Here is a 14,947-nt window from a genome sequence, read left to right as displayed (position 1 = left end):
GTTCTGCTCCCCACTCTGTCTCTGGTGAATCCTCTCACCACCTTTGTACCTCTGGCCTGTACCACAGTTCTGTATGCACAAATAAATAAATGTTAAAAAAAAGTTAAACACATTAATTAATATTCATCAAAGAAAAAATGTGGCTCAATTTTTATTTTTACTATAGTTACATCAAAATAGCTTTAAATATTAAATATTTAGATATTAAAATTAATGTTAGTTTAAATCAAATTTTAATTATTAAATATTAGTGTGTTAACAATGTTCATTCATATTAACATTGTTTTCACAACAATAAGACTTAAAGGAAAGGCTTTCCCATCATCAACATTCTAATCTCAGCCACATAATACAACAGTATTAATCAGAACTACCTACTAAATTACTTTTATTTTAATTTTTTTAAAGATTTATATATGCATACAAGAACTGGAACGTAGGCCAGAGGTATGGGGGCTGGGAGGGCTGAGGAACTATAGACATAGTGGGGAGCAAATGGGCAAATATACTGAAATACACTGCTGAGGGGATCACTGGGCTAGCAGGAGAGGTCTGTTATACCACACAGGTTAGTTCCTCCACCAGCAATCAAACTCATGCTGCAGTCATTGGCAATAACTTTACAGCACTGAGACTTTAAGCCCTGAGCCACCAGGGAGGCTCTCGAGAAATTAACTTTCACTACTTTATTGCCAATTTATCTTATTGTGCAACCTATTATCATTACTTTCACTGAATTTTACATGGCCATTTCAGAATGTTTAAATTTTAGTTACTCATTCCCTGCTTTATTTCACTTATCTTTGTATATATCTCCTTAAAATGGACTATTTGTGAGAAGAGATCGAATGATCAGTAAGAAAACGAAGGGATGGTAAATTGGCAGGACATTTTTCTTTTTAATACACAGCAAGATTTAATTTTAATTTTCTCAGCTGTGAAACTCCAATAGGACAAATTTAATTTATAGCACTCTTAAAACTTGTACAATGATAATAATGACTTGATTTTTATTTTTAACAAATGAATTTTATTTTTAAGATTTTTTTTCTCAAAATTGTTACAAGTCACCTAATATTATCTGACTTAGTTGAGTTCATTTTTGATTTATCTTCTACATTAAAATTGAAGGATTTTTTTTATAAATGACAAATTCTTATTTTCACCAAAATCTAAACTCTTCATTGTATTGTCAGAATTTGCATTCTTGACTGCTCGTCTAATTTCTACCACTGTACTGCTCTCTTCACCTTAAATTCGCTGTTTATTCATCTATTTTGAGTTTCATACAGTTTTCTGAACAATTATGCCATTTCAAACTTTTACAACCTTTTTCATACTTCTCCCTCTGCTCAGAATGCTCCACTCCCCACCTCTTCCACCATTAATCTTCTTAAAAAGTAATATTTTGTGGAACTCACTTCTTTATATACCTGTTAGAGCTCAAAAATGTTAATATTTTAATAATAAATGTTAATAAAGAAACCTCTAGATATTTAATCCATACTCATCTAATTCTTGTTAAAAAATCATTACAAAATCATTATTTTTTAACTTAAGTATTTATTTTTCCTTCTAATAGATCCAAATGAAAATACTTGCAGGAACTTCATTGTTTATATAATTATAGATAAGCTATTAAAACTAATTACAGTAAAGCTCAACAGAAATTTTCTGGAAGAACTCATTCTAAGATATCTGGCTATATACCTATCTTAGTTAAGTTTGTCTGTTTCTAATTCAGTTTATTATCAATAAAAAAGTAATGACTCCCATGCTCACTTCGGCAGCACATATACTAAAATTGGAACCATACAGAGAAGATTAGCATGGCCCCTGCGCAGGGATGTCGTGCAAATTCATGAAGCGTTCCATATTTATTGGAGCTGGAAAAGATCATGCTTAAGATAAGCCAGAAAGAAAAAGAAAAATACCGGGTGGTTTCGCTCATAGTAGGAGTATAATGGACCAGGCAAGAAAATAACAATAGTGAACAGCTATATACCAGAGACATTTTATGGGGGTAGAATGGGGAATGGGATCAAAAACAGTGTGGGGAGGGAAGTGCGCTGGACTATGGTGATGGCACACGGGTGACTTGGTAATGGGAAACCCGGGGATTGCAAATGAGATGGAAAAAGGCACAAAATGATGTAAAAATAAACTATTATTTAAAAAAAAACAACTAATGACTCCCAATATTGTTTCAATAGCTCATATCAATATTTAGGAATTTTGCCCTGAGTGACTCCCTACTACCACAAACCAAATTTCCTGGAGAAACTATTTAATTCTTACACATGTTACCAAGGTAAAATTGAATAAGATTGAATAAGACCTCCTGGTTAATATGTCTTTTTGAGTCTTCATTCTAACTCAATTCCTACACCTTGCCTTAATCAAATTCCTAATTGGTCTTTTTCTGTGTTGTGCCATTCCAATTTAGCCTTTACATTATTGGCAGGGTTATTTTTCTAAAGATGCTTTTAATGCACTATTTCCTGAACCTTCAGCTCACCCAGTACCCATTTACTTTGTAATTCTTGATTTGTTCAATGGTTTTTAAAGATAAAAATCCCAAAGCAACCTGCAGGGCACTGCCATATTTGGCTCTTGTTGACCTCTCCACCATCAACAGAAAGTTGACCCATAGAAAAGGGTCAGAAATGGCTAGGCAAGTCTGGGAAGAAAAGAGCAAAATCAAAATCAAGATAAAGTCTGCCATAGTCCACCTTCCCACAGGTCTCTGACCCACATCTGTTTCAACCACTCCAAGGGCCTAGAAATAAGAGTCCCTTCTTCACATGTCTCTCTTCTCCATGTGCTTCCCACAGGTCTCCTTCTGGCTCTCCATCCTTTCTTTCTCCTCAGACTCCTCTCCAGATTCTTCTCTTCTCTGCTCAGCTACACCCTCCTGTGTTGGGCAGGAAACCTGATACCTCCCCCTTTCCTGGGGACCACTCTACTAGGATTTATTTTTGTCAATGAACACCTTGCTCCATTATGTAATTTTAGATAACAAAAAAATACCTTCAGTGGAAAGTTCGCTATTTGCCACAACATATACACATTTGCTGTGAATAAGCAGTAGCATTTTGACATGATGTAGTAGTGTTTTTTTTAATTTTTTTTTTACGAGCTTTAAACTGCAGATCTTGTGCTAGGTACAGAGCATAGAATCCTGAACTAAAATGATATAGACCTGCACTACATGGAGCTCAAAATCAAATATTTTAATATATTCAATATGTTGATAAAAACTTTAAAAAGTAAGGTAAGGATTTTAATGAAAAGTGGAAAAGTCTAATGTTAAGAGTCTCCTCTTCTGGTCTAGAGTGTGTTTGATAGGGGTCTCATCTCAAAAACTCAAAAAATTTTGAGATGAGAGCAGAAAAGTGAGTATGAAAACTAGACAAACTGAAATCACAAAGAAATTTCCCATGCCTTCTTTGGAAAAAAGCACATACAAACCAAAAGCTCTGTGGAAGGAAAGACCTTTTGTAACAGGGTGGTCCCCAGGAAAAGGAGAGGTTCCACATTTTCTGTCCCACCCATATGGAGGGTGGAGCTAAACTGGGAGGAGAAATATGTAGAGAGGAGACTGAACAGGAAGGAAACAGAATGGCGTGCCAGAAGGTGACCCGAGAAAGGCACATGGAACAGAGAGACAAGTGAATAATTGGATCTTGTTTCTTGGTCCTGGACTGGTTCAAACAGATGTGGGTGAGAGACCTGTGTGAAGGTTAACTATAGTTCAGTTTATCTTGATTTTGATTTTGCTCTTTTCCTCCCACACCTGCCTGACCATTTCTGATACTTTTCTATGGGTCCCCTCCAGAAGGTGCTTTAGACTTGTCTTCAGGCCTTGCTTTTGGCCAATCCTTTTTGGGTAGACTTTTATCCATGAGGGGATGGATAACTTTGGGCGTCAGATTTATAAGCTACATTCTTTGTCTTTTCAGTCTTACATACTTATTACATTAAAATGCCTTAACATTAAAGGTCTTAAATATTTTGACTTGATGTGGTGGATGGCAGAAACTATTTAGGGTGGGAAGGTTTGGGGGTTCAGGGTGTCACTTTCCCTGACCTGTAACAAAATGATTATCTTTTCAGTTATATTCTTAAGTTTTAATTCTAAGAGCTCACATTATCCTCTGACTTTAAAAATGTATTCATAAATTCTCTCTCATAAAACTAGTTAATGAAAAGTAAACATAGAAAGTAGTATCAACTAACTGTTGAATTTCTTTGACTGTTAGTGAGTCTTCATAGGCCTACATCATATAAATCCACATGGTAAAGTGTGATTAAAAAGAAATTAAAAACTTCTGCAGAGTGGTAGAAACTGTCATTAAAACATAACCTATGAATGGGGAAAATATTTACAAACCATACAGCTAGCAGTGATATCAAAGATTTATAAAGAATTCACACAACTCAACAAAAAGGGGAAAAAACAAAATTCAGTTAACAAGTTGAATAGATATGTTTCCAAACAAAACATGCAGATGGCCAATAGGTATGTGAAAAAATGCTCATCATCACTTATGTGCAAGGAAATGCAAATCAAACTATAATGAAATACCATCTTTCAATCACAAGAAAAGACTTTTCAAAAAGCTCAAATACAAAAAGTGTTGGCAAGGATGTGGAGAAAAATGAACACAGCTGGTGGAGGTGTAAACCGGTCTAGCCCTATGGAAAACAGCAGGGAGGCTTCTCAAGCTATTAAAAATAGTTCTACCATGTGATACAACAGTTCCACTTCTAGGTATCTACCCACAGAATGCAAAAATGGCTATAAAGGGAAAGCTATACTCCTGTGGTTACTGGAGCATTAGTTACAAGCCAAGTTCTGCAAGCAACCTAAGTGCCCAAGGACATATTAGTGGATTAAGAATATGTAGTATATGCTAAACATGGAGCTTCCCTACAACCCAGCAATCCCACTCCTAGGTATCTACCCAAAAGACATAAAAACACTGATTGAAAAAGATACCTGTACCCCCATGTTTATTGCTGCTTTATTTACAATTGGAAAAACATGGAAGCAGCCCAAATGCCCAAAAGTAGATGACTAGATAAAAAAGATGTGGTACATATATACAATGGAATATTACTCAGCAACCAAAAAAGAGAAACACATGTCTTTTGCAGCAACTTGGATGGAACTGGAAAAGATCATGCTTAGTGAGATAAGCCAGAAAGAGAAAGAAAAATACCGGATGGTTTCACTCATAGCAGGAGTATAATGGACCAGGTGGAAAATAACAAAAATAATGAACAACCATATACCAGAGACATTTTGTAGGGATGGAGTGGGGAATGGGATCAAAAACGGGTGGGGGGAGGGAAATGCACAGGATTATGGTGATGGCACATGGGTGACTTGGTGATGGGAAACCCCCGGGGATTACAATTGAGATGGAAAAAAAAAATGTACAAAATGATGTAAAAATAAACTTTTGTAATAAAAAAAGAATGAAAATGAAATAAAAGACATTCTCAATTCAAAAAAAGAGAACTTGAACAACAAAAAAAAGAATATGTAGTATATACATACATTGAAAGACTATTCAGCTATTAAAAAATGATGAACTCATTCCATTTGGGAGAACAAGAATGGAACTGGAAGAGAGGGGGTTATATTAATGAAGTAAGTCAGTAGAGAAGCAAAAGGTCAAACCAAACCAAACCAATAATAAACCCTGGAAATCTTTTTGCTGAATTGAAATTAAGTGAGGAAAAGGAGGGTGCAGAGGGTACCCAATGGACTATGGCATATGAATATGGATATCTAGGTGTATGATAATATAATCTGAAGGAGTGTGACCTATACACTTGAATCATAAACAGTGTCAATATTGCTTTCTAAAGGAAAATATTTCTAAGTAGTAACTGTGCTTAGTTATAAGCAGTATTAGCAAAATATAAATAAACCTTTTTCCAATTACTCTATAACATTTTATACAGACATAAATTTTCTTAATAAGAATGTATAAAAGTATATGATGGTCTAAGATGTGTCTGCTTTTTCTTTTTATAATAAAGGAAAAAGACTTATAAATGTATAAGACTTAGGGTAATTTAGATGTTGTTAGCCCAGTGTAGACAAAAGGACTTATTAGGATACTTTCTTCTCAAAAATGCCTATATTTAAAATATCTAATGAAAAAGACCAATAACTTCTCTTCTTTCAGTGAAACTAAAATAGTATGATGGTCAACCAGTGTTACCGCAATTAAGTAATACATTAATAAAAATAAAATAGTTTATGACCCTATGGCAGTCTGACTTTGTATTTCTAAATGTTAGTCAGGAATATTCAAATTAACTATTTCCAAGGTAGGGTAAGGAGAATCACTATTTTCCAGAAGTATTAAGGAGTCTTAGTTCAAATTCTGTTTATTTCCAGTAATAATCCCTTGTGGTTTTAAAATTTCAAAATTGTTGCTTTGTATTGTGGTTATAGATGAAAGAATTGAAAGAATTTTAGATTGAAAAAGCCTCTGAGGTAAATGTTTGTTTGCAGAGGTTTGGAAAATTATGCTGGCATTTGCTTTGTTTGATTTAATGAATATGTGTTTATAAATAGAGTTCTATTTTGAAAGCAGTTGAAAAAGACTTTGTGGTGGAATTTGTGGTGACAGAAGAAAAAGAACTTCAGTGTCAGGCAATTAGCATGGTGGTTTTGCCAAGCAGCAATGAACATGAATGGAAAGATGAGTTAAGTACAAACCTGTACTTCTGTCTGGGAAAATAAGTTGATTTCAGTGATTTTTAAATAATTATCTGTTAAGAGTTGAGGTTTAAAAGTTTTTGCTCATTTTTATTTTTCAAAAACTTATCTCCATGGTAGACTATTTTAGTAGTTAAGGATTAAGTCATGTTTATTTTAGTATCCCTAATTTCAAAAATACAAAGTACTCAGAATTTTTAAAGATTCCCTATATACATTTATAGTGTATACATGATTGTAGATAGCCATATATAAACATATAAGAAAAATAAATGTTGGTTCGCTATTAGTTTTATTAATTGAGAACTAGTAGTTATCATAAAACGTTATTCTGAATGGATATAGTTGTCAGTGAAATATCAATTTCTGCATATCTGCCTATAATTAAAAAAAAAATCAAATTGTAGGGAAGACTCATTTAAAGGTTATGGTACCCAAATTTGTCTTTCAGTCTAGTTATCAATTACTTAATATATTTTTCCAGAAATTTTACCCAACAGTTTATTGTAGAAGTTAGAGGAATTTAATAGCTTGAATTCGTGAAGGAAAAAGAAGATAATTAACAGGAATATTCTTCCATTGTCATAAAACTCTTTTTTATTTTTTGCTTTCTTTATAGCACAGAGAATTTAACTACCATCCATCTACCCTTCTCCTAAGTCATTAATGTTTATGAAGGTCAAAATGTAATATCATATATCATCTAACTCTTCCTGCTAAGTCTTATAATATTTTGCTTTTGTTTTATAAATAGTAGGAAGTAATTAATTTCAAAAGTCTGCATCAAATGACTGCAGTGGAAAATTGAGTCTAGTTTTTCAGTGACTTAAATTATAGGACTGAGTTCTATTAGTGAAGTACCAAGGCTAATTTCATGACACTTTTTAGCTAGAATGTGAAACAATTACAATCACAGATGCAGGTCCACATTTTTGCTGCTTTATATATCTCTATACACTCATACCACTAAGTTTAATCAATTTACCAAAAACACCAAGCTAATTTTTCAGTATGTCACTTTTTGTATAGCAAAGTCAGTAATTCATCATATACTGAATGCTGAGGAACACAGAAGATATAATCTAGGATACCAATTAACTTTCAAATTGTATACCTAGGTATCCAGAAATCCAACTTTATATTTATAGAATACCTATTTTAACAAGAAGGTATACTAACAATTAAAAGATCCTGAACATCTTAGTCTATACTGCTCATCACTGAGCTATTAAGCTCTTTCATTTCTTTTCTAGCTTCAAAATATTCTTGCAGGCGCCATTTTCCATCTTCTGTGTTCTTAGACAAGAACAGACTTTTTCCAAAGCTAATCAGACTCCTATTTTATCTTCTTACCTTTTATAAACCTTGCTTCATCCATCATTCTTTATCCCCTCTACCTACATTTGAATGTTGCTGATTTTTCCATCACCACAAAATGTTCACTGTCTCATTCTATTAATCTAATAAACTCCTGCCCCCCAAAATCAACTTTGTTAGTTAATACATTTTACCCTCAGCTGTATACCACTGAAATTAGGCTCCCATACGTAACTAGCAAACTCCAACATTGTAAACTCAATAGTTTTTCTGAAGTTTCTTACTAAACCTAAGAAGATCACAAGCTTTCATACAACACACTTTCTTAAATATTTTTAACATCCAATTTTTTTCATGAATATTAAATCAACCGTTTTTATTTTTTTTTTTGAAAACCCTATTCTTTATTTTCAAATGCATCACCTTAGTAGATACTGGTATTATCCCCTTTCAATGACATAATGATAATTTTTTAAATTAAGTCAGAGAAAAATATGAGTTTGTAAAGGCTTCTTGCTCTAAATTTAGTATTAAAAATTAGTCTAAGGAATGTTACCTTCAAAACCCTATGTTTGATACATTAAAAAAGGAATTTGTTCGGTATGTAAGCAATTCCCCCAAAGTATAAGCATGAATACACTTGACATAGCACATACAGAAACTGCACTAAAAATTAGTGATGAGTATCATCACCATTTTGATAACTTTCTAATTTATTTCTCTATTTCTGTCTTCACTACTTGCTTTACTCTCTTTCCAACAACCACAATATTATAAGCATCTCTCCATCTGCATATGCCTCAGTTTCTCCCTTGGTGGTTATCTTAAACTTAATTGAACTCACATGCTTCCTTCACTACTTCTAGGAATATGACTGCCCAATTTAATAAATCTTGTCTTCTGCAATTTCCAGATACTCATTTTTTAATGGTCTGCATGCCATTCTGTTTGCTACAAATAGCTCAAATTCATCATTTCTAATATAACTTCTATTGTTCCTTCTATCTTAAGCCCAATCTGATTTTTCTCTTCAATATGTATTCATAGTTTTATGGTTATAGTTCAGTCACTCATATTTAGGAAAATTTTAAAATGATCCTTGATTTTATCCTACTTGTTTCAGCCTAATAGTGGATGATTTCTACTTTCATAGTTTATCTGGTATCAAGCCTATCTATGTCTTTTATCCAGAGAAAACCTCACTCTCAGTTTTCCTTTTGTATTTCATTCATGTCTTAACTGAGTAAGTGGATTTCTTTGGCTCATGGTACACAAACATTCTTATTCAATACTTATAAAACATGTTAACAATTACAGAATTTACAGTCGACATCCTCCAGCAATTTCCTTTCATATGTTGCTATACAATTCCCTCACTATACTATAAAAGGTTTTCCAACAATTTTTCAAAATGTCACATTTTCACTCAAAATTTAAATAATTATTACTATCCCAATCTTACATGCACATTCTTTTAAGACATTGCCAGTTCTATCAATTCTTTTGTCCCATCTTTCCATGTTTTATAATAGAAATCACTAATTAAGTAATTTTCCTCACTATCAGTAGAAAATTTTTTCATCTCATGATATGACCTCTTGCCATAACCCCCGTAAGTCTTCACTTGTACCTTACTGGAAGCATGTATTATTACACTTTATGTTTTTATTAGTAATATAATATTGTTCTACCTACCTGCTTTTCTAGATTCTAAAATTTTTGAGAAAAGAACAATGCACCTGGTGGAACTTGCCATCAAATAGCTTAATTGTTAAATTCTATTAGCCAAGCAAAGCTTCACTAAAAAAACAAAAGACTTTTTAAAACAATCCCTAACAGACACATCTTTGTTCCTGCAATGTTTTTGTATAGATTAGGAAAAGAAATTGAAAACACAAAAAAGCCAGACCATTCCATTTGCTTGCCTCATATGAGCTTACATATAATGGGTAAATAAACCTACAGGAATAAGTAAAGCATTTTAAGCCACCAAGGAGAACATTACTATGTTACTAAAGTTTTTTGAATCCAAAATAATTAAAGGATTTTAGAAGATCTTGCTTTTATCCCTAGGATATGAATTATAAATAGAATACTGTGTAAAAGCTAGTAGTATGCTCTACCAGCAGAAAATTTCTAATTAAAATAACTTACCTTATAACTGAGATAACCAAGTAGTATTGTTTCAAGAAGACTTATCAATGCCACTGAAACCTAAAATATAAAAGTGTATCTTAATGAGAAAAATTCAATAAATTTAAAACATATATTATTGACTTTACAGATGTGCCTAGGATTATACATGCATCTATAGCTACATGTAGTTGCATGATACATACATATTGAGAGATAGGAGGCATTATGCTGTGCTTGACTCACTATAGATAGATGACAGGCAGCAAGCTGTCCCAGGACTAAAATTTAGCTTTTGTAATTTCTAATTTCCTTAATAGTTTGTATTTATTATTTCAAATGTAAGTGTGGAATAAGAATAGTAATACACACTGGAGTTTGCTTTATAGGTCCTATGTGTGTCTAAGTGTGTTACTAATACACACAACCACACACACAGCCACATATATCAAATAATTGCCCTTTACCAACACCACCACTATCTCTACAACATGGCAAAGATAGCACTTCCCTTCATAAAATAAAAGAATATAAACCTTAAACAAAATGAGACAGTAACACTGCTGAATATGAAATAAAAGAGCTATGACAATATTTCTTGACACTTTCAAATAACATTTAAATGAGTTTCATCACCAATTAACTTTTTGCATCTGGAAGTGCTATTTTCCATCCTCTCACATGAAATTCCATCCTTCCATCTACTCTCTGCATGCGTGCTCTCTCTCTCTCTCTTTCTATATATATATATATAATATATATACATATATTATATATATATATAATCATCACTGATAAACTACTTGAGTTATGACTACAACAGAAAAAGTTAACTAGAAAAATATCCAAATTATTATGTGCTAAACACTCAAAACACCTTGGAATAAATGAGTATAATCAAAATAAGCAAGAATAAACTAGACTTGACTCAGATAATTAATATATCTGATTATAGATTTTGACAATCTGCATAAGAAAGTCAGATACCCTGAGGTTTTCAGCTTTGCTGCTACTGGATTGATAAATTGGATTTAAGTGAATATTAAAGCATCAGGACAACAGAAAACATGAATGCACAGTGATACTATAAGTAAAATCTGTTCAGAAGGAGCAGGCATCTTGATGATAGAAAACTCACACCTCATGTTTTTCTCCACAGACCTCTAAATCGTATCACCCGTGTCTTTTCTATAGGTGCAAAGTGTTAGATGACCTTTAAAACCTTTTTCACTGGATTACTCAAAATCCTCTTTGGAAATAAGTATTATTACCATTATTTAAAATGCTACTATTAAACAAAAGCAATTTGAATAGATTGAAATATGCCTTTAGGTTGTGTGTTTATAAAAACATTATGCTATTTTATATATGTACCCCACTGAAGGATAATATAGGAATCTAGCTCAGAGACTAAAAAACCTCATTTTAATAAACATATAACTATTTGAAAGGATAAATGTAAGTTAATGACATTGCAATGAAAGTCAGTGTAATGAATACAAAAGAAATTTAATAGAAAATAGGCTATGAAAGATTCAGACATACAAAAATTTGGCTTTACATATTACAGTTACAAAACTTACATAATTAAAACAACTTATTATCACTAATAAAAAGTATAGATTCCTCAATCATTATAACTTTAAAAGACAAAACATTTTATTTTAGTTACTTATAAACAAGTGTCTTATAGTCTATTTCTTCCAGATTCAACACTCTTCTAAGCAATTAAAATTTTCATGTTAGTGACTCCATCCTTTAAATAATTTTCACTTTTGATAATGAAAACTAAGAGTAAAGGAGGAAGACAAGAGCAATGGAAAGTTGTAAAATGTTTGTTAGGTATGAAATTCAATAGAAAAAAGAACAGAAGCCAACTTTGGGGAAAAACTCAGTCATATAATTCAAATATGGGGTTCTCTCTTATATTTTGTATTTCTATCAGATTTTTTTTTTTTTGGCCAAGGGATACTTTTCATTTTAATGGCAATATTATCTGCTTAAGAGTCTGAGCTTTTACTATTGGTAATATGAGCTGTTCATTAGTTTCATTTGACATTCATTAACTGAGATCCTACCACCTTTCAATTGAGAATATGCAGTGAAAAATGCAAATACTGTTATGGCCTTTTGACTGGTGATTATAGCTAAATCTATCTAAAGATTATTTCTAAAGTAGAGTAAGGAACATGCTGTACCTTAGCCACTGATTTACTTCAGTTTCCTACCTACTCTCTAAAGATTTCTGAAGTCTTTTGAGAGAGAATGTTTGAGAAAATTCTCCAAAGGTAGAATGTAAAACTCACAAATATAAAGAAAGGAATGAAAATGTTAATCTAAGATGTGCAACAACATTATTTACATAACAAAACAAACTCAGTTTTAACATCAACAGTGTTCTCTCCAATAGCATTTCTCTATAAATAAGCCAATCCAAAAGTATTCAAATAAAGTAAAATTTATATAACCTGTAAGCCCCATAAAGGAAGACTTCTGTTCACCCAAAAGATATGAGACCTGTGAAAAGAATAAGATGTTAGTTTAAAATTGTGGAAAATGCATTCATTTTGCATTTCATCCAGAGCTTAAGTTATTTAAATAATGCTAACATAAAAAGAAGACAAAATACCAAAATTAAATTTAGAAAAATATCTATATTACTTAATTTCTTCTCTGGTAATATGTTTTTTTCAGTTATCATGTTAGTAATGAGTGAAAAGTGAATGGGGTCTTATTTAAGCAGTAATAATGGGAGAAAAGCCTCATATCCCATAAATTCATCATTGAAAAATCAATTTTCAGTCTTAAGTAACTTCTAACAATTGTTATATTTAAAGCTGTTAAAATTATGACAATGCAATTCTAACTGTGTACATAACCTGGATAAATAGCTTTAGATTAGAGTACATTAAAATTTTAGACTTGGATTTTTGTAAAATATTTTATACCATTAAAAATACTCATGACTAAGTGACCAAATACTGTGCTTAACAAGGAGTAACAGCCCTTAATATCTTTAAAAATCTTATTATCTCTGATGTTAAAACGTGCTTATCATCTGCAAAGAACATCAGAACATTCCTCATGTCACACTTGTAGTTTTCCACTCTTCATAAACTATCCTTACCTACATTTGTGTACATCTGAATCAAACGGGAGTTATTCTCAGCATTTTATTTGACAAAAAAATTACACTAAGGGTCACAAAGTGAAAATAAAGACACCATAATAGCAAACAGGATAGAAAAAACCTACTCTCCGGTTAGAGTGATGAAATATTTAAGGCACCTCATAAATTAGTGTGCATTTTTAAATCCTTAAGTCATTTGGGGTAACATCAATAACAAAAGAATAATAAACTCTTCAAAATTTTGTTTAAAAATCTGTAAACTTTAAAGAAAAATAAATCAGTTACCATATTAGACTACTCCATAATTCCTGAAATGATACATGTATATGAAGTGATAAACATCTTCGATGGTTTCAAACTAAACCTGTGACACTTCTGGCCTTCTCATTTTTTCACAGCTCAATCAATGGCACCAAATCTCTTATGTTAGGTTACCCAAAAGCTTGTGCATCATTTTCAATACTTTCCTGCATCTGCAAATACTCAATCCATTATTCAATAAGCCCCTTCAATTATTCCCAACAAAAGTCTGTAGAATTTATCTACCTACCATTATCTCTACTACAACCACTTTAATCGCAACTACTTTTTTTTTTCATACTGGACTCTTGCAAAAGTTGACCAACTACGATCACACACCTCTCTTTGCCTTATACACCTTTCTCCAAGTTATTCTTAAACTGGTTATCTTAAATGCAAGGTATATCACAGTCCCCACTGTGTATTGATTTTGCACTTTTGTCAAGATAAAGAACAACAAACTCTTCATGCAACTTTTTGCTTTTTCCTTTTACAGGCCACTTTACATGTTTTTCTGCATTATTTTCATTTTAATTCTTTCTCTAGGGAAACTTCTCTGGGGCTTCCACTTGATCACTACAGTCATCAAATCTTTTGGGCCATGTCACTTTGCCATAGTCTCCTACCACTCATCTCAATTGTAATTTTACATTTATTTGCATGTGTGTTTCTTACACCAAATAATTCTCCTTACTAAACTAAAATTTCTGTAAGATGCAACAGTATCTACTCTGTCCAGCACTGAGTAAATGCAGAAGTGGTTGATAAGCTCTGCAACACTGTCCTTTCCAAAATATATCTCAGTGACACTGGGAAATCTGACAACAAGCTATGTAGGAGTGTAGAGTGATGTGTGCTCTGCTCTATAGACACTATGATATAGTCTCTGTATAGTTTTCACAGATAGAAAAATGACACGTTACAAAACTAGTAGTTCAGAAGATCTCAAGTTAAGGAAAAATACAAAATAAAATGTGACTCTGCTGTTTGAGTATTGCCAAGGGAAATTGGTAATTAACATGGGCTTACTAAAACTATATTAAACTGCATATCCTTTGATCTAGGATGTTGCTTTGTTAGGTCTTGAAATATCCCAGATTTTAAACTTCAGTAAGATTTAAAGAAAAGATTTTGAGGCATAATACTATACCCCAAATACTATACTAAAGCATTTTCTACAATTCTTTAATATATAAAGTTCAGTGTAAAGTGAGCACTCCAATAGAATATGTCCTTTTCCTATATACTAAATACTAATTTGGATACATAGAAAAAAAATTAATTCTAGCAAAAAACTAGTGCACAAACTATCATGAAATAGACTG

The 14,947-nt window shown here is 32.3% G+C and overlaps 1 protein-coding gene across 1 annotated transcript in view; it reads right to left on the bottom strand.

Moving 5' to 3' along the window:
- Window positions 1–14,947, bottom strand: part of KCNT2 (potassium channel, sodium activated subfamily T, member 2) — a 264,093-nt gene that overhangs the window by 160,656 nt on the left and 88,490 nt on the right. Inside the window, exons 4-5 of the mRNA XM_012726778.1 lie at window positions 12,661–12,709; window positions 10,214–10,273 (exon numbers count right to left, since the gene is read on the bottom strand). Of these exons, the coding sequence (XP_012582232.1) occupies window positions 10,214–10,273; window positions 12,661–12,709 (109 nt within the window). The remainder of the gene's footprint in view (window positions 1–10,213; window positions 10,274–12,660; window positions 12,710–14,947) is intronic.

Source organism: Condylura cristata, unplaced genomic scaffold (genome assembly GCF_000260355.1).
Source record: "Condylura cristata isolate star-nosed mole 26May11 unplaced genomic scaffold, ConCri1.0 scaffold00018, whole genome shotgun sequence".
NCBI classification, from domain to species: Eukaryota; Metazoa; Chordata; class Mammalia; order Eulipotyphla; family Talpidae; genus Condylura; species Condylura cristata.
Note: the sequence above shows the minus strand (reverse complement) of the source record. Positions and strands in the feature narration are given on the sequence as shown.